This window comes from Thamnophis sirtalis, unplaced genomic scaffold (assembly GCF_051295495.1).
Source record: "Thamnophis sirtalis isolate CommonGarterSnake01/CBP01778 unplaced genomic scaffold, rThaSir2_p1.2 scaffold_13, whole genome shotgun sequence".
NCBI lineage: Eukaryota > Metazoa > Chordata > Lepidosauria > Squamata > Natricidae > Thamnophis > Thamnophis sirtalis.
Genome location: NW_028261393.1, coordinates 16,315,408 through 16,340,097, shown reverse-complemented (window position 1 = coordinate 16,340,097; position 24,690 = coordinate 16,315,408). Strand labels below are relative to the sequence as shown.

General features: G+C 44.5%; 1 protein-coding gene across 2 annotated transcripts in view; it reads right to left on the bottom strand.

Moving 5' to 3' along the window:
* The window catches only part of ASAP3 (ArfGAP with SH3 domain, ankyrin repeat and PH domain 3), a 91,674-nt gene that overhangs the window by 54,004 nt on the left and 12,980 nt on the right, over positions 1-24,690 (bottom strand). For both annotated transcript variants that reach the window (XM_087728128.1, XM_087728127.1), the window contains exons 2-4: positions 16,102-16,174; positions 11,576-11,721; positions 2,419-2,493 (exon numbers count right to left, since the gene is read on the bottom strand). In XM_087728128.1, coding sequence (XP_087584254.1) covers positions 2,419-2,493; positions 11,576-11,721; positions 16,102-16,174 — 294 coding nt within the window. The remainder of the gene's footprint in view (positions 1-2,418; positions 2,494-11,575; positions 11,722-16,101; positions 16,175-24,690) is intronic.

The window sequence follows — 24,690 nt, the reverse complement described above, 5'->3', positions numbered from 1 at the left end:
TGTTTTTTATGTCGTTTTAAATTCTTGTTTGTATCCCCCTTCCCTGGTTGAGTTGTGAGCCGCCCTGAGTCCCCTTCGGGGGAAAAGGGCGGCATATAAATAAAATCAACATTCAACATTCAACATAAGTGTTAATACTACATTTGCTACATTATAGGGCAAGGTTAAAGTAATAGGAAGGCAGCGCAGAAGGGAGAATTATAAAAGCTAAGCAGGAAAGTCGATATAAAAAGCTGTAAAATTACTGTACATTGTTATCTATGTTCTGTGTTTTTTTTTCCTTGTTGTGTCTTCTTTACTGTTTTTAAAGATTCAAAACATTCAATAAAAATTATTTTTTAAAAAAAAAAAAAAGTTTCCCTGTCCAGTTGTGTCCAGGATGAGCGGTGCTCATTTCCGTTTCTTGGCCAAGGGAGCCAGCATTGTCCAAAGACAATTTCCATGGTCATGTAGCCAGCATGGCTATATGCCAAAGGCACACAGAACACTGTTACTTTCTCACTGCAGTGGTAGCTATTGATCTACTCGCATTTGCATGCTTTCAAGCTGCTAAGTAGGCAGGAATTGGGGCTGGTAAGGGCCTCAATGTCTGGGATGTCGGCTCTCCAGCTGACAAGCACAGCATCTTTCGCTGCTGGACCACCACATCTCACTAATTAGCAAGCAACCTTTAATGCCAACAGCCATCATATCCTGATACTCTACTCTTCTTTCAAAACCCAACAGGTTGCCTTTACCCCAACAGACAGCAGTGAATTCTGCAATTTAATTATGAACGGAGTAAAAAGTATTTCTTTTAATGATTGCAAGTCTCTCTTACATCTGCCAACAGATCACTGGACAAGAGGTGCCCATTCATGTATTCCCCAATATTTGTTCTTAAGTAGTGGGGTAAGCAACCTCTACTACTTCCTGTCCAGCCTGCTTTACTTAACCCGTTGTGATCTGTTAAATCCCACTGATTGGCAGCCCACAGCGCTTCCAAAGACTCGGTTCCTTAGAAACAGCACGCAATGAACTATCTGATGTAAAGAAATGGCCTGTAGCAATGGGGGGAAAATCTTTCCCTCTGCCAGAAAATCAACTCCACAGAAAGGGCCCGCAAAGAAAACAGAAAACTGAGTGAGCCTGTTTTATGGAACAAAGCGGGTTTTCCTGTTTAGCCAGTTTACAATGGATTAGGCGCTTGGGGGGGGGGGAGAGAAAGCAGAGAAACACAGCAAGAAAAGGAAAAAAACAAGAGGCATTGGTGCTTGATTTTAACTGTGTGCACACGCATTGACAGCCGTCGTTCGAACAGTACAGAATCATGGTCTGTCTATAGAGCCACTATGCTATGCAACTGCAGTAGCTTGAAAGGAACTGAAGTGAAACAAAATGAAAAAAGCAAGTTACCAATATGAGATGATTCTGAAGAGTCTGGAAAACCTCAGAGTGGAATGGGAACTTAACAAAAGCGAGCAGAGCAAAGTAGCCTTTTCTATGGCCATGACAGGAGCCTCTATTCTTGGCCTATCTTACGTTGCAAGAGCTGTTGTAAGCATTTTTGCTAGCAGGAAATAAAAATAAGCTTTCCACAAACAAATAAACATACAGAGTCCAATCATGCAAATGAGTTAAGAAATTTATATTTGTCCCTGCAAAGGTGCCATTTTCTAAATCAGAAGTCACGCATCAATTCAACCCAAATTCCAGTTAAAGAAATAAACTTGTAATCTGCCGATATTTCCGACACCCATAGTATGGAATGAGGTAACTAAAAATAAACAGTCCCCACCATTATTATGGTCACCTGCAACCTGCTTCTGAATAGAAGTACGTAAATCCAAACATAAATAAATAATCATGCATGGAGGCAAGTCAGATCTTGTCAGAGTATGTTCATAGACTGGAATAGACATGGCAACAAGGTCAGCCAATGAGGGCTGTTTGGAAACAGTATTTTCTGGAGACAGCTAGGAGCCTGGATGTAGCTTAGCTCTATAGCTCTGAGTCTGTGCTGAGCTCAAAAATTAGTCTACTGCTCTGAACTGAAACTGAAACTGTTTTCTCCTCTGCCTATGTTTGCTTGTATTTACTACCACATTGGAAAACCTGCTTTTGGTATTGCATATTTACTTCATGTGTTTTATTATATATAAAGAGAAGTTAATGAATCCTGCTGAATCAGTTACCTGTGTGTGCTTCCTGGATGTGATTGCTGCAACAAACTCTGACAGATCTAAATAGCACTTTTTTTAAATATCAAGCTAAGTCACAAGCTAAAAAAACACAGGAAGTCATCCTGCAATACTGCATCCTAACCACTGTACCACCAGGTCTCTCTCAAATATATGTCTGGCCCACCCCAATTCCAAGCCTACATTTCTCCCCCAGGTAAATGATTCCTGATTCCTTAAGAGAAAAAAATAAACCTACCAGCCGGGTGTCCTTCAACTGTCCTTTCAACAGATTGTCCAGAGGAAAAGAGACTATGTTGTTCAGATTCTGCACCTGGGAAAAGATGGAAGAGGAGACTCGTTTACATACCTCCAAGCAAACAAAAAAAGCAATCTTGAATTATCATCAAATCTGCCCAGGCTCATCAGTAATTTGTAATGTCCAATTTTCAAACGGTTGAAAATAATCACAGTTAGTACAGAGAGAGAAAAATTACTGTATTTTCAAAAAAGAGGCTGAAAATCTGGGTGCGTCTTATACACTGAATACAGCATTTTTTGCCTCCCGAAGCCTCGCCCCCTTCACCAAAATGGCCATGCAGAGCCTGTAGAAGGCTTTCAGAAACCTCCTGGGGACTGGGGAAGGAAGAATTGAGTGAAAAACAGGCCATTATTTGCCCCCAGCCCCCAGGAGTACTCTATCAGCCTCCTAAAAGCTATGCATGCAATTTTTTTTTTACAAAAAACGGGCCTGTTTTCACAGAAATGGGGCATTTTTTGCTCATGGGGGGGGCACCCTCTAGGAGCACTCTGCAACCCCCCTAAAGGCTATTCATGCCTTTTGGGGGGGAAACAGGCCCATTTTTTGTGAAAAAATTTTTGGGAGATTTGCAGAGTGCAAAACCTTTTTTTTAAAAATGTGCCTATTTAAAACCTTTGTGCGTCTTATACTCCAGTGCATCTTATACTCCGAAAAATACAGTATTGTTCAGTTCAAAACAGCATTCAACGCTTCAGCCATCTGAGCAACAAGAGAACTCCGTACAACTCTGTTAGGGGTATCTCCGTTGGGAGACAGAAAGTAGCGCAGCGGAATGTACAGAAAGAGAGAGAAGGAACGTTGCTAGTAGAAGAAACACACGAATAGAGTCTCAGACACTGCTAGTAAAAACAAGTAGCTTTACTACTAACAATAGCTTCACAAGCAGTGATAGTAGATGTGTGTCCAAAACACAATTCAAAAAACAAACAATTGCTTACAGTCACAGTTCACGTTCCAGTCATCAAGCGAGCAAGGAGTCATCAAGCATAGGACAAGCAGAGAGAGAGAGAGAGAGGGAGGGAGGGAGGGAGGGAGGGAGGGAGAGAGAGAGAGAGAGAGAGAGAGAGAGCTTTCCTGACTCCCTCTTATTGTAAAGTTAATTACAGCTGATAAGTACATTCACCCAGTTAAAGCAACATCGACCATTTGTTATTATATATGAATCTATATTGCCTACCCAACACTCGGAGTATACTCCCAACAAACCCTTCTCAAACTGCTGGGTATTTAAAATCATAACAATGAAATAAACTACTGACTGTAATGATGGAAAGTCATGCAAATACTACAGGCAGTCCTCCGTTTACAAACATTCATTTAGTGACTGCTTGAAGTCACGATGGTGCTGAAAAAAATGATTGACGTCCCGTCCTCGCACTTATCACCATTGCAGCATCCCAAGGTTCATGCAGTTATGATCTCGGTGCGCTTGGCAACCAGCTCATATTTACAATGGTTGCAGCATACCCGGGTTGCACAATTGCCACCTGCAAGCTTCCCAGCTGGCTTCCAACAAGCAAAGTCAATGGGAAAGCTGGAAGGGAAGGTCCTCACTTAATGTTCTGACTTAGGCTTCCCAAGAGCATGAAGCAAACTCCTTCTCCCGACAAAAAAAAACCTTTTATTAGTTTATTGTGAATTCTGCTCATTCACCTCCAGCAAAGTCTTTCAAGGGAGGATTTACAGTCACAGACCTTATCTGGCTTGGAGAGCTGCCAGCCCGATACCTGCAAAACTTGGCAAGGAGTCTCAGAGAGTCACGAACCAATTAAGCGAACTAATTGTCTCCAGCAAACTCCCCTCCCCTTTTGCTCCTCTTTTATTTCCTCTGGGAGGGGCCATTCATTGTCCACCTGTGGCCTTACTCCCAAGTCGACCCCTGTTCTTTAGCTGTTCCTTTTGTCTGGCAACTCTGCGCATGCGTCCACTGAGAACAGGCTCCAGCTGTTTGTCTGCCTCACTGATGTCTGACTCAGCTGGTATCTGTCAGACGGCCCTGGCTCCCTCTCTGCCTCCGACACAGAGCCCTCATCAGAGCCTTCCCCAGACTCCAGGACTGGCCCATGTTCCTCCCTAACCTGCGCCAAGGTGGCGCAGTGGTTAAATGCAGCACTGCAGGCTACTGCTAGATCAGCAGGTCAGCGGTTCAAATCTCACCGGCTCAGGGTTGACTCAGCCTTCCATCCTTCCGAGGTGGGTAAAATGAGGACCCAGATTGTTGGGGGCAATATGCTGACTCTCTGTAAACCGCTTAGAGAGGCCTGAAAGGCCTATGAAGCGGTATATAAGTCTACTGCTATTGCTATTGCTATTGCTAACCTCCTCACTGTCCGAATCTACTGCTAGCTCCATTGGCAGCTGGCGGGCCACAACACTTAATGTCCATACCGTTTGAAAACAATATTTCCATTTGCAGTCATAATAAAGGACAACCTGAATAGATTTCAGCAAAGCTTTTTTTGTGTGAATTTCAATGTACAAAAGATGAGATGTGGGCCATAAGCTACAACAGCTTCCCTCCCTTCTATGGCTAGAGAGGCCTTTTCCCACTTCCAGAGTTTTTAGGACGGCCTCAGAAGAATGTTGGCAGTTGAATCCTGCCACAAACCACCTTTCCTGTTTAGCCATGCAGGCAGGCAGCCCTTCCCCAAAGGCCACATTCTAAAACTGGGGTGGGGATTCCCAAAGCCCCAAATCCAAAACCGCCAAAAGACAGAGAAATCCTTTCGATTCAGCCAGAAGTCCAAAAGAGCCAGGAGACGAAACCACATGGCAACATCCAAGACTCCAACTAACCTCCACGGGAAGGAATGGATTTGGAAAAGGAGAAGAACTGGAGGGGGGGGCAAAGCCACCATCATCGGAGCCCAAATGGCTGCACCCCCAATTTTTTTTTTTAAAGGTGCCACCCACAGGCTAGAAATAAACAGAAGCTATGGGATAGTTTTTGATCAGGTACAGATGTGCTAGAGACGCTGCTAGGAAAATCAAAGCCTCCACCTAAAACTGGCTTTTCTTTTGAGCAAGGAAAAGGTGGAACATCCATGGGTATATCCAAGGGGCTTCTCCCGCGTCATGAAAATGACGCATGTACTATAATGTGCACCCCGAAGTCATAGCATACGGCTCTCAGCTTACAATTTGGACCTAAGCAAGATGGTTCTTAGGTGTGCTGCGTCTAATTTTACAACCCCTTTTTTCCCCCATGGTTGTTAAGCGAACCACAAGAGTTGTTAAGTGAATGAGGTGGTCATTAAGTAAACCCGGTGTCAGGCCTGCAGCCATCTTTTCTTTTGGATCTTGGGCCTGCCACACTTTCTATTATTCTACTATGCATTTTTCTATTGTGGGAAAATGGCAGGGGGGATTGTATGGAGTTCGATGCTATGTAGCCATAACAACATTCTTTCTAGAAAGCCAAGGTCATTCTTTGTCTCTGCACTTCTGTACCTGACCGGAATTGGATGGGCGGAACTGCAAGCATGGCAGTGGGAGATTGGACCATGTGATGGACTTGTGAGTATGGGGGCAAGATCTTGAACTTTCAACTGGGTGGGGAAAACTAGGAAACTTTCAGATTCGAGTTCTCCCAGATGTGTCAACATGGCTCTCTTAATAAATTGGAACTTTGAGCAATACTTTGCCTTGGACTCTGATTTAATTTTGGATGCTATTTGGAATGCTGACACCCAGCTTCCCCCATTGACTTTATTTGTCAAAAGCCAGCTGGGAAGGTCTCAGGTGGTCATTATATGACCCTGGGATGGTGCAACCATCATAAATACATGCCTGTTTCTGAATCATGTGACTTGGAAATATTCATAAGCATGGTCATAAGTGTGAAAAATGGTCATCAATCACTTTTTTTTAGTGCCGTTGTAACTTGGAACAGTCATTGAATTAAATGGCTGTAGGTTGAGGGCTACCTGATATAATGATATAATTGAGGCTTCTAACAGGAAGCTCTGGCAGCTTCGTATGTAAAAGATGTAGTATGCAAATCTTTGTAAAATATTCATATGTAAATGAACCGATTCAGTTCTACAGAGGAATTATTGAGTCTGTCATCTGCACCTCTATAACTGTCTGGTTTGGCTCTGCAACTCAACAAGACAGGCACAGGCTTCAACGGATAATTAGAACTGCAGAAAAAACAATTGCTACCAATCTGCCTTCCATTGAGGACCTGTACACTGCACAAGTCAAAAAGAGGGCTGTGAAAATATTTACAGACCCCTCACATCCTGGACATAAATTGCTTCAACTCCTGCCCTCAAAACGATGCTATAGGGCACTGCACACCAAGACAACTAGACACAAGGACAGTTTTTTCTCGAATGCCATCACTCTGCTAAATAAATAATTCCCACAACACTGTCAAATAATTTACTAAGAATATATTCTTCTTCTCTTCCTTCCTAGTACCTATCTCTCCCCACTTATGACTGCAACCATGTTGCTTGTATCTTTCAATTTATATTGTTTTTATTTGTTTCCCAGTACGATTTGATAGCTTATTAGTAACCTTGACTATCGCTAAGTGTTGTATCTTTTTATTCTTGATGAATGTATTAAGTTCTCCTTATGTACACTGAGAGCCTATGCACCAAAGACAAATTCCTTGTTATCCAATCACACTTGGCCAATAAAGAATTCTATTCTATTCTATGTAACTGGATAAACAACAACCTTATAGCAATAGCAATAGCAGTTAGACTTATATACCGCTTCACAGGGCTTTCAGCCCTCTCTAAGCGGTTTACAGAGTCAGCATATTGCCCCCACAGTCTGGGTCCTCATTTTACCCTCGGAAGGATAGAAGGCTGAGTCAACCTGGAGCCGGTGAGATTTGAACCGCCGAACTGCAGCTAGCAGTCAGCTGAAGTGGCGGCAGTACTGCACTCTACCCACTGCGCCACCTCGGCTCCATCTACTTATGAGCTGTAGATGTGCTTCAGGGACAATTTCCATCATCTTCTTCCAGCCAAGCCAACTATCCTGCTGGTTAAGGATGCTGACAACATGCATAGTTCTACCTTAAGAAGAAAACCTTCCCAACTCAGGATGCAGGAGATTAGTAGAGGACCACCTCTTCATGCCTAACCAAATTCATGTGTGCGGAAGGACGAACGTCCCACAACTTACAGGAATGACTGAATCATTCAAGATCAGTTAAAAAGATGTGAGGTTCACTCCGAAGCAGACACAACCCTCTATTTTTGAAGCCAGCCAGCCATCACGGACTGTAAACCATAATTATGACTTAGCATAACATGAGGATCCCAGCCCCAGAGGATTCTTCGACAAGTCATGCTTCAAACAAACCACAGCCAGTTTACACATCACACTAAGTCAATATTTGGGGTTTTGAGAGAGGATCTGCAAAGACAGCCATTCAAGGCAGCAAGGCATGCCAAAATGCACCATCTATATCTGTGATGGCAAATCTATGGCACACATGCTGGAAGTGGCATGCAAAGCCATTTCTCTGGGCACAAGAGCTGTTAAACCATTGCTCTTCTGGCTCTGGCGCACCAGCCAGTTGGTCTTCACACGGTGTGCGGGAACACTGGAAACCAGAAAAGCAAGCGCCCGGTGCGTATGAGCATAAGTGGAAGGAGATGGGTGATAGAAACGATGAGAAGACTAATAGTAATAGTAATGCAGCCTTGGTGAGGGAATTATTTGTTTAGCATAGTATAGGATTTCCTGCCTAGGCAGGGGGTTGGACTAGAAGACCTCCAAGGTCCCTTCCAACTCTGCTATTGTATTACTTCTAGTGTTGGAGCACCCACAACTTCTGGAGGGAAGCTGTTCCACTGATTAATTGTTATAACTGTCAGGAAATGTCTTCTTAGTTCTAAGTTGCTTCTCTCCTTGATTAGTTTCCACTCATTCAGTGGTTGGCTCCTATCAGTTTGAATCGGTTCGGCCAAACCGATAGTGGTTTGACGGCTTGGGTTGCTGGAACTGGCAGCGACCCAGGCTCGCCACGCCCCTCGAACCGGTTCTTTCAGCAGCACCATAGGCGCCATCTTGTTTTTTGCTTCTGCCCATGTGCAGAATAATTTTTTTTGCACTGTGCATGCCCGTGCAGCACACATCAAGTGCACGCGAAGCGCCCACGAGCAAACCAGCAGTAGTGACTGGCAGAACCCATCCATTGCTTCTTGTCCTGCCCTCAGGTGCTTTGGAGAATAGCTTGACTCCCTCTTCTTTGTGGCAGCCCCTGAGATATTGGAAGACTGGTATCATATCATCCCTGGTCCTTCTTTTCATTAAACATTTGAGGGAGATGGACTGTGCAGAAATGTGAAAAATAGACGAATAAATGAAAATCCAGATCAATGTTTCCCCAGCCATTGCATCCATGTGTTTCCAGCAGCATGATGTTCCTACTTCCCACTGCCATCCCAGCACCCTGTCCTGATTTTGAGAAATATTTAAGTCTGTTGTCCCAAAGGTGCTGTTTTTTAAAGAGGCAACTGGCCTTTTTTTTACCAGAAAGTCCAGTTACTTCTTGAAAAAGCATCTTTGGCACCAGCACGACCTGGATGACTGAGAATCTCCATAGACATTTAAATCTGTTCGTGAATATTTCTTTTCAGGCTTAAAGGCCCAGCTTGATCTGACCTAGGCTTCTCCAAAAAGCACGAAGCAGATTCCTAATCACAACAAAACCCCTTTTATTAAATTCCTCTCATTCATATTCAGCAAAGGCCTGGCAAACAGTCTTTCAAAGGTGAAGTTATGACCACAGACCTTATCTATCTTGGAAAGCTGCCATGTAAATATTTCCCAAATGAGGTGCTGTGCAAGGAAAGACTTGGCACAGAGTCTCGGAGATTCACGGACAGATCTTCACACTCCTGGAACTAGCGAATTGTTTCCTGCAAAAGCCCACTCCCCCTCCACTCCTCTTTTATTTCCTGTGGGAGGGACCATTCACTGTCCACCTGTGGCTTTCCTCCCAAGTCAACCCTGATTTCTTAGATGTTCTTTTCTTCTGGCAGCTCTGCGCATGCACACACTGGGAACAGGCTCCAGCTGTTCCTCTGCCTCATTTCTTTCTAGTTCTGAAGGCAGCTGAGAACTGCCAGACGGCCTTGGCCCCGTCTCTGCCTCCAAGGCAGAGTCCTCATGTGAGTCGTCCCCAGCCTCCAGGAGTAGCCCATGTTCCTCCCCAACCTCTTCACTGTCAGACTCTGCTGCCAACTCCACTAGCCGCTGGTGGGCCACAACACAGCTGTTGATTTGCAATGCCACTCTCTTTTCTCTCTTGTAATATATCTTTATTAGACATTTTACAAAAAAATACATAAACAGGGAAGGAAGAATAGAACAACAACAAAAAACCAGGGATAAAAGAATAGGCTACACATGAGTCAACCAGGGATTTACAAATGTCATCAAGACTATAATTTTCTAGCACACCGTGAATAGTTGTGAATAACTAGATATATCATGTCATTTTAAAAGCTTGACAACCGCTATTAAGCTATGAGCAAAGCATAAATATAAGGAACCAAGGTTAGCACAGTAAAAATTATGAGACCGTAAACTGCAATAAATCATGTCGTACTACTAAAAGATGATTATTTGGGATGTTTTATAAAATTAAAATGCAGACTTCATATGGAGAGAGAGAAACCCCAAACACTGGACCCGGTACAAATCCAAATGGAATTGCAATTCCGTTCCTATGCAATTTCCTCAACCCTCAAACCTCAGGCTTGGAAACTTTTCTTCCCTTCTTAGCAAAAAATCCCAGAGAAGCAACTACAGGGGCTGAATTTGATAGACTTAGCATAATAGCAATAGCACTTACACTTATATACCGCTTCACAGTGCTTTACAGCCCCCTCTAAGCGGTTTACAGAGTCAGCACATTGCCCCCCCCCCAAACAATCTGGGTCCTCATTTTACACACCTCGGAAGGATGGAAGGCTGAACCAACCTTGAGTCCGGTGGGATTTGAACTGCCAAATTGCAGGCAGCCGGCAGCAGCAGAAGTGGCCTGCAGTACTGCACTTTAACCACTGCACCACCGAAATTGCCATCTCTACTTCCAGATTTTCACCAGGCTGGGCTGGAGACTTTTGACCCCAGACCATTCCCCTTAGTGCCCATGGCTGCAACCCAGCTGCTTAAAAGTTTCTCCAGAGCAGTGTTGCTCAATTGTGGCAACTTCAAGAAGTTAGGACTTCAACTCCCAGAACTCCCTAGCCAGCATGCTGGGAATTCTGAGAGTTAAAGTTCCAGACCAGAGGTGGCATTCAGCAGGTTATGACCAGTTCTGGAGAACCGGTAGTGGAAATTTTGAGTAGTTCGGAGAACCGGTAAATACCGGCTGTGGCTGGCCCCGCCCCCATCCATTCTCTGCCTCCCGATTCCCAGCTGATCGGGAGGGAATGGAGATTTTACAGTATCCTTCCCCTGCCACGGCAACAAGCCACAACCACCAACCCATGCCACGGCCACCAAGCCACGCCCATAGAACCGGTAGTAAAAAAAATTGAATCCCACCACTGTTCCAGACCTCTTAAATTGCCATGATTGAGAAACACCACTCTAGAGAGTTAGCAACAGAATGGATGCAAGGGTTTTCTGACGCAGGAAAGGCTCAACAAATGCTAAATCGTGCCTGGTTAATGAGTAGGGAGGGGGGGGGCTGCACTTAACCCAAACAAACCCCAGCTGTAGAGCAAAGCTCCTCTTATCTTACTCCACCCTCCTGTTGAACAGACCACCTTGAAACAACTTCTCTGCGGTTCCTCACTGGCAGCCATTCAGCTCAGGGAATTGGCAGCCCGCCAGGAAGGGGGGGAAAAAACATGTGTTTGGGATAAGAGCAGCCAAGCTAACATAGGAAACAGTTGCCCACCATGAGGCCGGCTTTTTGTGACTGCCTGGGCCGTAATCAACCATCATCGTTGGCTTCTCCAGAGAGGTTTTGTCTTGGCTATGCTCACTACTTTTGAACTGGGGAAGCCGTGCCCAGGGGCCCACAACTCAAATTCGCATCTTGAAAAGAAAAAGAAAATCAGCAAACCTGACCAGCCAGGGACAATCCATGCCCAATTCTGCCCCTTACCAGGTTTTTGAAAAGCGCAGTCACTTCCCTGGTGAAAACAGCGAGGTTGAGGAAGCCGGTGGAAAGTTCGTGGTTGTTCTGAGACAGATGGTTATTGCCAAAGTTCTCCAGAGTTTCGCTGTATTGTTCCTCGTTTTCCACGTGAGCTGACAAAATAAAACGGGAGAGGGGAAATAAAGGTGAGGATGGAAGGGGGGGCGGACTGTCAGACCTGGAAGCCATCTCCCCACCTCCCTCCCCACACTCCCCACTCCCTCCCCACACAACCAGCAGCGCAAGTCACCACTAGAAGCCAAACCAGATGGCACCTGACCAGGGGTGGGTTTCTCGCCCTGTTCCAACCGGGTCGGTTGGAACGGGGCCGGCGGCGTCCTCGTGCACGCGCGCGGTGCACGCATGCGTACTAGCGTCTGTGCGATGCTCCAGCTGCTCCTGGAGGATCACGCAGGCGCTGTATGCGTCCTGCGCATGCATGGAAGCGCAGAACTCGTCAAAACCAGGTAAGGACCGCGGGCGGGCGGGTGGGCCCTTCGCCGTTCCCGGAAGTTACTTACTTCCGGGTTCGCCGACCAACTGGTTCGCAGGGACCGCCGCGAACCGGTTGAAACCCACCCCTGCACCTGACTACAACCGGGACAAACTTGACAACTGCATTAAAACCACACTACCAGTGGCTGACAGACAATAAAGATGTCTCAACTATGAGGGAGGGACTAGCATGGAAGGGATCCCAACTGTATGTCCCTGCGATCTTGAGACCGGAAGTGCTTCAGCGCAGCCATGACTGGAAGCTAGCTTGGATTCCTGAAAATTCTGCACCTCCCCAGAAAACAATTTTGGTGGCCAAAGATGAAAGCAAATGCGGTGGAAGACTATGGAAAAAGCTGTGCCCCCTGTGCAGCCATGAAAATGAATCAGCCAGGGACGCCCCCTGCACTCCTTCAGCAAGTGGTGAGCCCCAGCAGACCTTGGGAAGAAATAGCAATGGGTTTTATAGTTGAACTTCCAGAGAGTGGGGAGGGGGGGGGAAACACACAATCATCTGGATGATCATTGATTCATTTTCCAAGCAAGCCCACTTCTCAGCGTCAGCATGAAGGTGAATTAAATGAACCGGAACAAAAGAAACAATCCCTTATTTTTGTACCCTTGTGGGTTAACTGCCCTTTTTAGGGCAAAAGGAAACCAAATGACAATGCATAAATGGGTTGATGACTTTTGCAGAAGTGGCTTGTTGGAATCCTTGCAAGTGATTCTAGAATGAGGGATCTGATAAAGCAATCTCTTAGTCCTTTAAAACAAGACATACAAACTGCAGGCAGTCCTCGATTTACAACAGTTCGTTTTCAGACCGTTCAAAATGTGGAAAATGTTATTTAGGGCCGTTTTTCACAGTTACGACCTTTAATCACAGGATCACGGGAATGCTGCAAAATCCAGATGCTTGGCCACTGGGTCATATTTATGACCATTGCTGTGTCCTGGGGTCTATGTGATCCCCTTTTGCAACCTTCTGATAAGCAAAATCCATGGGGAAGCCAGATTCACTTAAAACAAGGGGTGAAATCCAGCAGGTTCTGGAGAACCGGTAGCGGAAAGTTTGAGTACTTCAGAGAACCGGTAGCTTTTAAGTAGTTCAGAGAACCAGTAGCAGAAATTTTGAGTAGTTCAGAGAACCGGTAGCTTTTAAGTAGTTCAGAGAACTGGTAACGGAAATTTTGAGTAGTTCAGAGAACCAGTAGCAGAAATTTTGAGTAACTCAGAGAACTGGTAACGGAAATTTTGAGTAGTTCAGAGAACTAGTAGTAGAAATTTTGAGTAGTTCAGAGAACCAGTAGCTTTTAAGTAGTTCAGAGAACCAGTAGCAGAAATTTTGAGTAACTCAGAGAACTGGTAACGGAAATTTTGAGTAGTTCAGAGAACTAGTAGTAGAAATTTTGAGTACTTCAGAGAACCAGTAGCAGAAATTTTGAGTAGTTCGGAGAAACGGCAAATGCCACCTCTGGCTGGCCCCAGAGTGGGGTGGGAACGGGGATTTTGCAGTATCCTTCCCCTGCAATGCCCACCAAACCATGCCACACTCACCAAGCCAAGCCCACAGAACCGGTAGTAAAAAAATTTGAATTTCACCACTGCTTAAAAACATGTTACTAACTTAACAACTGCAGCGATTCACTTAACAACCGCGGCAAGGAGGGTTGTAAAATGGGGCAAAACTCACTTAACCAATGTATCACTGAACCGCAGAAATTTGGGGCTCGAATTGTGGCCCAAGTAAGCCGAGCACAACCTGTAGTTGGGTCTGAAAAGAAGAGACGCCTGAATCGACTCCCGGGTTTGCAGCATTGACTTTGACGAAGGAATCACAGCAGACCAACACCGTAAGGCCCTGAAGGGAGACCAGGTATCATGGGCTACCTAGGAATCCAACCCCCAACGTAATATTAACCTGAGAAAACAAGCAGACATTCTTGGCTGCTGAGGAGGAAACGAGCCGTCAAGGGATGTTTATAAACGGTGTAGGAAAAGCAGAAACCTTTGAGACGTTTAAGGAGAGGAGGCGATAAGGAAAAAGAAAAGGATTAGGAAAAGTTTGTGAGACCGAATACAGGTCTCTTGGCTTTAGCTGAACATCAGGATCAATCTGCAGTACGTTTCATGACAATGCAGGTAGTCCTTGACTTACAACAGTTCATTTGGCTCTGCAACCCAACAAGACAGACAAAGACTTCAACGGAAAATTAGAACTGCAGGGGGGAAAAAACAATGGCTACCAACCTGCCTTCCATTGAGGACCTGTATACTGCATGAGTCAAAAAGAGGGCTGTGAAAATATCTACAGAACCCTCACATCCTGGACATAAATTGTTTCAACTCCTACCTTCAAAACGACGCTATAGAGCACTGCACACCAAGACAACTAGACACAAGGACAGTTTTTTCCCCAAATGCCATCACTCTGCTTAACAACTAATTCCCACAACACTGTCAAATTATCTACTAAGGCTGTACTACTATTATTCTTCTCTTCCTTCCTAGTATCTATCTCTTCCCAATTATGACTATAACCAGGTTGCTTGTATCTTTCAATTTATATTCTTTTATTTGTTTCCTAGTATGATTTGATAGCTTATAAGTAACCTTGACTATCACTAAGTGTTGTATCTTTTTATTCCTGATGAATGTATTTTATTCTCCTGATGTACACTGAGAGCGTATGCACCAAAGACAAATTCCTTGTGTGTCCAATCACGGTTCCACCACAAAACCGCTGTAGACTAAAGCGCGCTCGACGAAAGCGCGTACCTGACATCATCACAGCGCGACGAAAACATCACGCTGTGAGCGGTAAAGTTAAAATTAACGCGAAAACCTTACCCTAACCCCCCCAAACCTAACCCTAAACTTAACCCTAAACCTAACCCTAAACCTAACCCTTAACCTAACCCTAAACCTAACCCTAAACCTAACCCTTAATCTAATGCTAAACCTAACGCTAACCCTTAACCTAACCCTAACCCTAACCCTAACGCTTAACGTAACCCTAAACCTAACCCTAACCCTTAACCTAACCCTAACCCTAACCCTAACCCTAAACCTAACCCTTACCTTTACGTGAATCGGCTTGCTTTAAAAGCGCTTTTTAAAGCACCCTTTTTTCTCCGCGGTCGTATTTGTCGCGCTGCTGATGACGTCAGGTACGCGCTTTAATCGGGCGCGCTTTAGTGGACCGCGGTTTTGTCGTGCCACGCCAATCACACTTGGCCAATAAAGGAACTGGGTATGTCTAGTTCAATGAAAAGAAGGACTAGGGAAGACATGATAGTAGATATCTCAGGGGCTTCCACAAAGAAGAGAGAGTCCAACTATTCTCCAAAGCACCTGAGGGCAGGACAAGAAGCAATGGATGGAAACTCATCAAGGAGAGAAGCAACTTAGAACTAAGGAGAAATTTCCTGACAGTTAGAACAATTAATCAGTGGAACAACTTGCCTCCAGAAGTTGTGAATTCTCCAACACTGGAAGTTTTTAAGAAGATGTTGGTTAACCATTTGTCTGAAGTGGTGTAGGGTTTCCTGTCTAAGCAGGGGGTTGGACTAGAAGACCTCTGTTATTATTAGAGTAACAACTCTGTTATTCTATTCTATTAGCCATTAGAACTTAGGATGCTGCAAATGCTCCCATGCTACAAATGGGAGGTTTTACTGTAGAGATTTTGCTTGAGGGTATGAGAGTTGTAATTGTTTTCCCCCTTGGTGGGGGCAGTTTTTGCCTAGGTCTTTTTCAACCTTGGCAATGTTCAACCCAAGAATTTCCCAGCCAGCATGGGACTTGAAGTTCATACACCTGAAAGCTGCCAACGTTGAGCCGCGCTGGCTTTTGTGCCTACAGCTTAACATGCGGCTGCTTTCAAGCCTGTATCTACAAAGCCAGATGGCACATCACAAACCCACACCCCTCCCACGGGTGATCAGCCAGATGGCCTCCTAGGCTGATGCACCAGCTGATAAAGAGCATTAACTTACTGAGTCCAGAAACATGAATCGCTTTCACGTATTTCCTGATCCGCTGAAGAATGGCTTGGTCTCCATCCAAACTCTGAAATACAAAAAGGGGAAAATTGCAAAGGCTTTTAAATGTTGGGTTAATGTAGCTAATTTAAGCCCCTTTTCAAACAAAAAAAAAAACAGAAAACCAGTGACATCTTTGCAGGACTGTATGTCACAAGTGTTCACTTAATCAGTGGAGGAGTTTACACACAAAATGAAATCTTGAACCACCCTAGCTGGTAATGCAACAGTGTGTATCTGTCACCATCTCCTTGCCAGTGTAGCAAGAGCATAGCAATAATACTTAGACTTATACACCACTTCACAGTGCTTTACAGCCCTCTCCAAGCAGTTTACAGAGTCAGCCTATTGCCTCCCAACAATCTGGGTCCTTATTTTACCCACCTTGGAAGGATGGAAGGCTGAGTCAACCTTGAGCCTGCTGAGATTTGAACTGCTAAATTGCAGGCAGCCGGCAGGCAGCAGAAGTAGCCTGCAGTTCTGCACTCTAACCACTGCGCCACCATGGCTCTTAGCGGTTTGAAAGCATGCAAATGGTATAAAGGAGGTATAAACTTACATAACCTAACCAGGATGGTTGAATGTATGGTGATCTAAGAATAGAACAGAACAGAACGGGTTGAGTTGGGTTAGGATAGGATAGGATAGGATAGGATAGGATAGGATAGGATAGGATAGGATAGGATAGGATAGGACAGGACAGGACAGGACAGGACAGGACAGGACAGGATAGGACAGGACCGGATAGGATTATTTATTGGCCGTGTGATTGGACACACAAGGAATTGGTCTTTGGTGCATATGCTCTAAGTGTACATAAAAGAGATACATTCGTCACGAATCATAAGGTACAACACTTAATGAGAGTTATAGGGTGCAAATAAGCAATCAAATCATTGTAGGCCCCTGCTCTGAACAACAATAGGCACAACTATACAAGTGATATGGAAAAGAGGGAGAAAAGCTTGAATCAGCAAAGAGTTAATTGCAGTTTGGCGAAGCTTCAGTCATGATAACAGTGCTGGAAAACACTTGAGGAGTGTAATCGTTGGCAGGAGGGAAAATCATTGTTTAAGGTCAAACAAGGGATAACATTTGCAGTACTGAATAAGAGAAGATGGTTTCCCCACTGTTGGGAAAGTTAGCTTGGAAAGAGAACTTGTACAGTATCAGTTCTTCTACGGCCTCCTTTGATCCGATGAAATTTTAGCATTTTTGGTTCCTGATTTTAGACATTGGTAGAGATGCAGGGAAAGCAGTTAAAGATGCTCAGCTTGTCAGCTGGAAAGCTGAAAGCAGGTTTGAGATCTGAGCACCGTGGGTTGGGGTGAGCTCCCATTCCTTGCCTCAGCTCCTGTCCGGTTTGAAAGCATGCAAATCATCATCATCATTTTTAACGACCCCATGAAATTTATCAAAATCAGGACTGAATGCTGGGATGGCAGTGAGAAGTAGGAACATCATGCTGCTCGAGACACATGGATACAATGGCTGGGGAAACACTGATCTGGATTTTTTATTTATTAATGTATTTTTCACATTTCTGCACTGCCCTCCTCCCTCAAATGTTTAATGAAAATAAGGACTAGGGGTGACATGATAGCAGTGTTCCAATATCTTGGGGGCTGCCACAAAGAAGAGGGAGTCAAGTTATTCTTCAAAGCACCTGAAGGCAGGGCAAGAAGTAATGGGTGGAAACTAATCAAGGAAAGCAGCAACCTAGAACTAAGAAATTTCCTGGCAGTTAGAACAAATCATCAGTAGAACAACTTGCCTCCAGAAGTTGTGAATGCTCCAACACTGGAAGTTTTTAAGAAGAGATTGGATAACCATTTGTCTGAAGGGCTGTAGGGTTTCCTGCCTAAGCAGAGGGTTGGACTAGAAGACCTACAAGATCCCTTCCAAATCTATTGTTCTGCTCTGCTCTGTTCTACTTTACACCACTCCACTCCATTCCATTCCTATTCTATTTCTATTTCTATTCTATTCTATTCTAAAGATGCCAAGGTGGAGAAACACAGATCTATTCCAACTAGCAAGGTCTTTCCCATCTGCTGCCAATTCTCTTTTGCCTGGAGCTGAACCGGGAATTTGTTACCTGCAAAAGGTCAGAGAGGCTGTGAATTGGACCCAAACTACCTGAGTCAGCCTCCAGTTTCTCCCGTACCTCACATGACAAGAGTTCACCTGGGGAAGGCAGACCCGACAGCAGAAGTCTTGGCATGCCTGATCTTGTTAGAGGAACTGCAAGAGGATCCAGGGAGGGGCGTCTCTCCCAGGTGGATCCCGTGCACAACGGAGACAGGCTGTCGGTTGAGGTGTTATTATCCAGCAGTGCAAGATCCATCAAGAGGAATCAAGCTGGAAGGAAGGAATCACATTCATTGCAACACAGTGCAAATCTTGCAATGCTTTTTATTGTTCTGTTAGGAGAGTACAGCAATAGCAGAGAAACACTTGGAGAAATGGACTTCAGGTTGACGTCAAGGTAGAGGAACACCTGGATGGATGGACTTCAGGTTGACGTCAAGGTGGAGGAACACCTGGATGGATGGACTTCAGGTTGACGTCAAGGTGGAGAAACACCTGGATGGATGGACTTCAGGTTGACGTCAAGGTGGAGAAACACCTGGATGGATGGACTTGAACTTCCACAGAAAAGCTGTGCTGGCCCGCTTTCCCCCCTCCCCAAGCCTCCACACAGAAGCTGCATTTACCTCGCATCCAATACTGGCAACATGGAGATTCCTGGGAGGGGAGGGCGGGGTGCAGCCAGCCAGGAATGCGATTTGGAGGTTCTCCAAACTGGCCATAATGTTAGCTATGGGTTCTCCCAAACCTGGGCAAACCCATAGTAGCCCACCCCGGGTTAAGGTACAACAGACTGGTATAGCAAGATCAGGGGACTGCTTCTGTTTGACAGTCTTACTGTAATCAGTAAGGAGCCAAGGTGGCGCAGTGGTTAAATGCAGCACTGCAGGCTACTGCAGGCTACTGCTAGATCAGCAGGTCAGCGGTTCAAATCTCACCGGCTCAGGGTTGACTCAGCCTTCCATCCTTCCGAGGTGGGTAAAATGAGGACCCAGATTGTTGGGGGCAATATGCTGACTCTCTGTAAACCGCTTAGAGAGGCCTGAAAGGCCTATGAAGCGGTATATAAGTCTACTGCTATTGCTATTGCTATATTGCTATCATCAATGATTGAAAAGGGATTTCTTAAAGGAGAATTGGGGTGTACACATTGTATTTTGAGAGACTTTTCATTGTTGTTTTGGCTGTTCCTGCCAACAGAAAACAAGCCAAACACCTGGCCTGATCTATTGGAGTGGACAATCCTTGAGCACCCATCCCCAGACAAATGACTCAGCCCAAGAGATGAGATCCAGAATAAAGGAGAAAAGTAGACTTTCTTCGGAAAAAAAGAGATGAGAGACATCGGTTCTGCAGCTGGAGATGTCCTTACAAAACCCCCTTCTGTCCAATTCTATTAGATCTACAGATCTCTCTGTGCAAGGATCCCATTGACACTTAGATTTCGAGAAAGGGCCTTGAACCCGTTCGAAATGGACTTTGCCAGCCAGCAAGAATCACAGCAAGCTTCAAAAATAGGGTCTCCTTGGCAGCGTTTCTCTCTCTCTCTCTATTGCATAATGGACACCAGTCAGTCAATGGGCCCATTCTCCATCTTCTCAATCTCAATGCAGCGAGTACCAGTTAGTACAGCACAGAAGCCGCCAATTGGCAAGGAAACCTGGCCCAAGAATGACAGCAATGTAATCTAAATTTAGGAGGAGCGTAATACATACTCACAAAACAAACAAAAGGAAATCCTCAGGGAGCAAGACAGAGACTGGCACAGGCTACTCAACAGTGGGCAGTCTGGGCAGCTGCCATGCCAAGGAGCCCAAAAACGGAAATCAGGTCAACCCAGGATTATAAGCCTCTCAATTCCTTTCCAAGAATTACGAGATGCCAAGAATTCAGCATGCCGTCCGGTCACTGGTTTTTTACCTCCAGGAATTTGAATCATCACAAGGGAAAGCAAACAGAGAAAGTGCCCTTTCAGGCTGATTCAAAATATACCACCTTACTCAACTTGGCAACGTATCTCTAGTTTGATGGAAGGCACCAGCTACCCTGTTTCCCTGAAAATAAGACCTCCCTGGATAATAAGCCCAATTGGGCTTTTGAGCGCATGCGCTAAAATAAGCCCTCCCTGAAAATAAGCCCTCCCTGAAAATGTTGCAGCACAGCAGCAGTCATGAGGTGACCACATTCACCGCCTCCTGCACCTCAAAAACAATAAGACCTCCCCGAAAATAAGGCCAAGCGCTTATTTCAAGGGGTCAAAAGAAAATAAGACCCTGTCTTATTTTTGGGGAAACATGGTAAAAACTGAAAGGCTGTGAGTTCCCAGACACATTTCCTCACAGGAAGAGTTAAGGCATAGATGGAATTCTCCTTCAACATTCAGCAAGCACGCGCTTTCCTCCCCAAAACTCCAGATTCCCCAAATGTTGAGATACAGTACAACTATTTTTCAATGTGCTTATGAATTGGCATCTAGGCATTTCATGCAAATCGGGACTTCTTTTGGGGTCATTCGTTTTGTCTTTAGTGGGAAATGGAGACTGGCGTAAAAATGCCTCTTTTGCATTGTTTTTACCACCATCGCTACCCTGTTTTTAAAAAAACAACTAATGACTATACAATACTTTGGAACAAGGATGTAGACAGCTGCCCAAGAGGAGAACGGAAAGAGATTCATATAGAATCTGACAGTTGCTAGTAAAACTTGATAGCCCAGGAAGTTATGAGATCTTCTACCTTTATTGTTGGGGAAGGGAGGGACACACACAGAGAGAAAGAGACCTGGTAAATTTCCTAAACACTCTTCGGTCTTGGAATGTAGAGTCCAGGATAAGACCCTCACCTCCAAACAAATCTAAGTTTAACCTCACTAGGCCAGTAGAAATTGCATTTTTTTAAAGTTCTAGTTAAATGCCATTTAGTCATTCTGCAAAAGTGGATTTTTAAGAGGGATCCAAGTTAGGTTAATGTTCCTCAATGTTTTTTCATCTATTGATCATTTTTATAATTAAAAGTCAAATGGCTTACATCAGAGTCGTCCGAGTTTGGCAGCTTTAAGATCTGTGGATTTCAACTCCCAGATTGGCTGGCTGGGTAATTCTGGAAGTTGAAGCCTCCAGATCTTAAAGCAGCCAAGGTCGGAACACCTGTTTTCTTGTAGATGTTTCATTACTGAACTAGATATCACCAGTGCAGTGATGATGTTACCTAATTTGGTAATGGAAACGTCTGCAAGACAAACAATCAAACTGAGAGAGCATCAAGATCCTCTCTTGAACTTCATAATAAGGTAAACCCATACTATTTGCTCTGAGGTTTGATGGGAATGTTTTCTCCTTCCCTCAACACCTCATCCATCCCCCAAATATTCAAAAGCAATTTCTTTCCCATCAAAACCTGACAAAGAAGAATAACAAACCACCTCTTTGGCACACCCATAACTCTTACTGATGTTCACTCAGTGTATCATGATCTCCTCCCATCTTAACTAGACCATAATTTTGGTGGGGTCTTTAGAGCAGTTAATGATTGTTGGCAGGCCCATCCAAAGAAAGTCCAGATCTTCCAACTTTCATTCTTCTCCTTTTGGGGCCAATGCATATTCAGAAAACACAAAAGCAGTAAGAGAAGCATGTGATGCAGCTCTCCAGGAACTGCAAGCAGGTAAAGACTCACCTGGTTTACTAAAAGGGAGTCAAGAGCTCAGAGTTCCATGTAGATAAGACAGAATGTTTCGTTCTAAAACAGAGTCTTTCAACTGTCCCCAAATCGTTCTCTAGTTTTGAACATGATGAATACTGTAGGAGCTTTCGCGATGGTTCCACCACAAAACCGCGGAGGACAAAATTGCGCTCGACAAAAGCGTGCATTTGACGTCATCACAGCGCAACGAAAACATCGCGCTGTGATCGAAAAATGTAAAAATAAAGCGAAAACCTTACCCTAACCCCCCCAAACCTAACCCTAAACCTAACCCTAAACCTAACCCTTAACCTAACCCTAAATGTAACCCTAAACGTAACCCTTAACCTAACGCTAAACCTAACGCTAACCCTTAACCTAATGCTAAACGTAACCCTAACGCTCTAAACCTAACCCTAACCCTTAACCTAACCCTAACCCTAACCCTAAACCTAACCCTTACCTTTATGTGATTCGGCTTGCTTTAATTTTATTTTTATTTCAATTTTTAATTTTTTCCGTCGCGCTGTGATGACGTCAAATGTGCGCTTTCGTCGAGCGCGATTTTGTCCTCCGCGGTTTTGACGGGTCACATTCGCGATAAACAGAAATAATACCTCTTCCTCCTAATCAAATCAAAGTTTTATTATGGCTATCAGACCAACAGGAACAAACACAAAAAAATAAGAAAAAATGGAAGACGTGTAAGAGAAGGGAAATTAATGCAGATTTTCCAGCTCCAAACAGAGATGCAGCATACACACAGAAATGCAAAATTGTGCAACCGCAAAGGACCCTATTGAACAATGGCCAGGCCGGGGAGGGGAGGGGGAGGGCAACAAAGTCACATGCTCTGCCAAGAAATTCTCTCCTGGTACATAATGTTAGTACATGGGCAGTGTTTGTAGTACATTGAGAGCTGCCCAGGGTTACTCTCAATGTACTCCAGCGATGCCAGAATAAAATTAAATAAATGTTCACTCGGAATGCCAAATGCCTGATAAACTTGCAGAAATTGTGGACTCTAACCAGCCAAAGCGAAATGTCACTGGGGGCTCTGAGTCATCCAGGTCATGGTTGTCCTAGAGGTGCTTTTTTTCAAGAGGCAACTGGACTTCCTGGTTTTTCTTTTGAAGACGTTTCACTTCTCATCCAAGAAGCTTCTTCAGCTCTTCGGAGGAAGACGTTTCTTGGATGAGAAGTGAAACGTCTTCAAAGAAAAACCAAGAAATCCAGTTCCCTCTTGAAAAAAGCTCCTTTGGGTCACCCATGGCCTAGATCAGTGTTTCTCAACCTTGGCAACTTGAAGATGTCCGGACTTCAACTCCCAGAATTCCCCAGCCAGCATTCGCTGGCTGGGGAATTCTGGGAATTGAAGTCCAGACATCTTCAAGTTGCCAAGGTTGAGAAACACTGGCCTAGATAACTGAGAATCTCCATCAACACTATTCTTGGGCAATCCAAAGGTGCTTTTTCAAGAGGCAACTGGACTTCCTTTGTTTTTCTTTGAAGACATTTTGCTTCTCATCCAAGAAGCTTCTTCAATTCTGGGACAAGCATGACCCTTTGGGGCAACTATGACCTGAATGACTGAGAATCTCCATTAAACACTATTCTTGGGGCAATCCAAAGGTGCTTTTTCAAGAGGCAACTGGACTTTCTGGTTTTTCTTTGAAGATGTTTTGCTTTTCATCCAAGAAGCTGGATCAGAAGTGAAGCGTCTTCAAAAAAAATAGAAAGACCAGTTGCCTCTTGAAAAAGTATCTTTGGGACAACATGACCTGGATGACTGAGAATCTCCATAGACGTCTGGGGTAAGGTTGTCCTAGCATAAGCACTGGGTATCGGGAAGGTATTTTCCAGCCTTGATTTAATTTTGGGCAAGGAAATAAGGTTCCACCACAAAACCGCGGTAGACAAAAGCGCGCTCGACGAAAGCGCGTACGTGACATCATCACAGCGCGACGAAAACATCGCGCTGTGATTGGTAAATGTAAAATTAAAGCGAAAACGTTACCCTAACCCCACAAACCTAACCCTAAACCTAACCCTAAACCTAACCCTTAACCTAACCCTAAACCTAACCCTAAACCTAACCCTTAACCTAACGCTAGACCTAACGCTAACCCTTAATCTAACGCTAAACCTAACCCTAACGCTCTAAACCTAACCCTAACGCTCTAAACCTAACTCTAACCCTTAACCTAACCCTAACCCTAAACCTAACCCTTACCTTTATGTGAATCGGCTTGCTTTAATTTTATTTTTATTTCAATTTAATTTATTTTTAATTTTATTTGTCGCGCTGCTGATGACGTCACGTACGCGCTTTGATCGGGCGCACTTTAGTGGACCGCGGTTTTGACGGGTCACGAGGAAATAATTCACTTGGTAAATTGGTGGCCATATACATTGATCAAATCTCTAGGGAGATTCTCAGTCATCCAGGTCATGGTTGTCCCAAAGATACTTTTTCAAGAGGCAATTGGACTTTCTGTTTTTTTTTTCTTTTCTTTGAAGACGTTTCACTTCTCAACCAGCTTCTTGGATGAAAAGCAAAACATCTTCAAAGAAAAACCAGAAAGTCCAGTTGCCCCTTGAAAAAGCAGCTTTGGATTGCCCAAGAATAGTGTTTAATGGAGATTCTCAATCATTCAGGTCATAGTTGCCCCAAAGGGTCATGCTTGTCCCAGAACTGAAGAAGCTTCTTGGATGAGAAGCGAAATATCTTCAAAGAAAAACCAGAAAGTCCAGCTACCTCTTGAAAAAGCA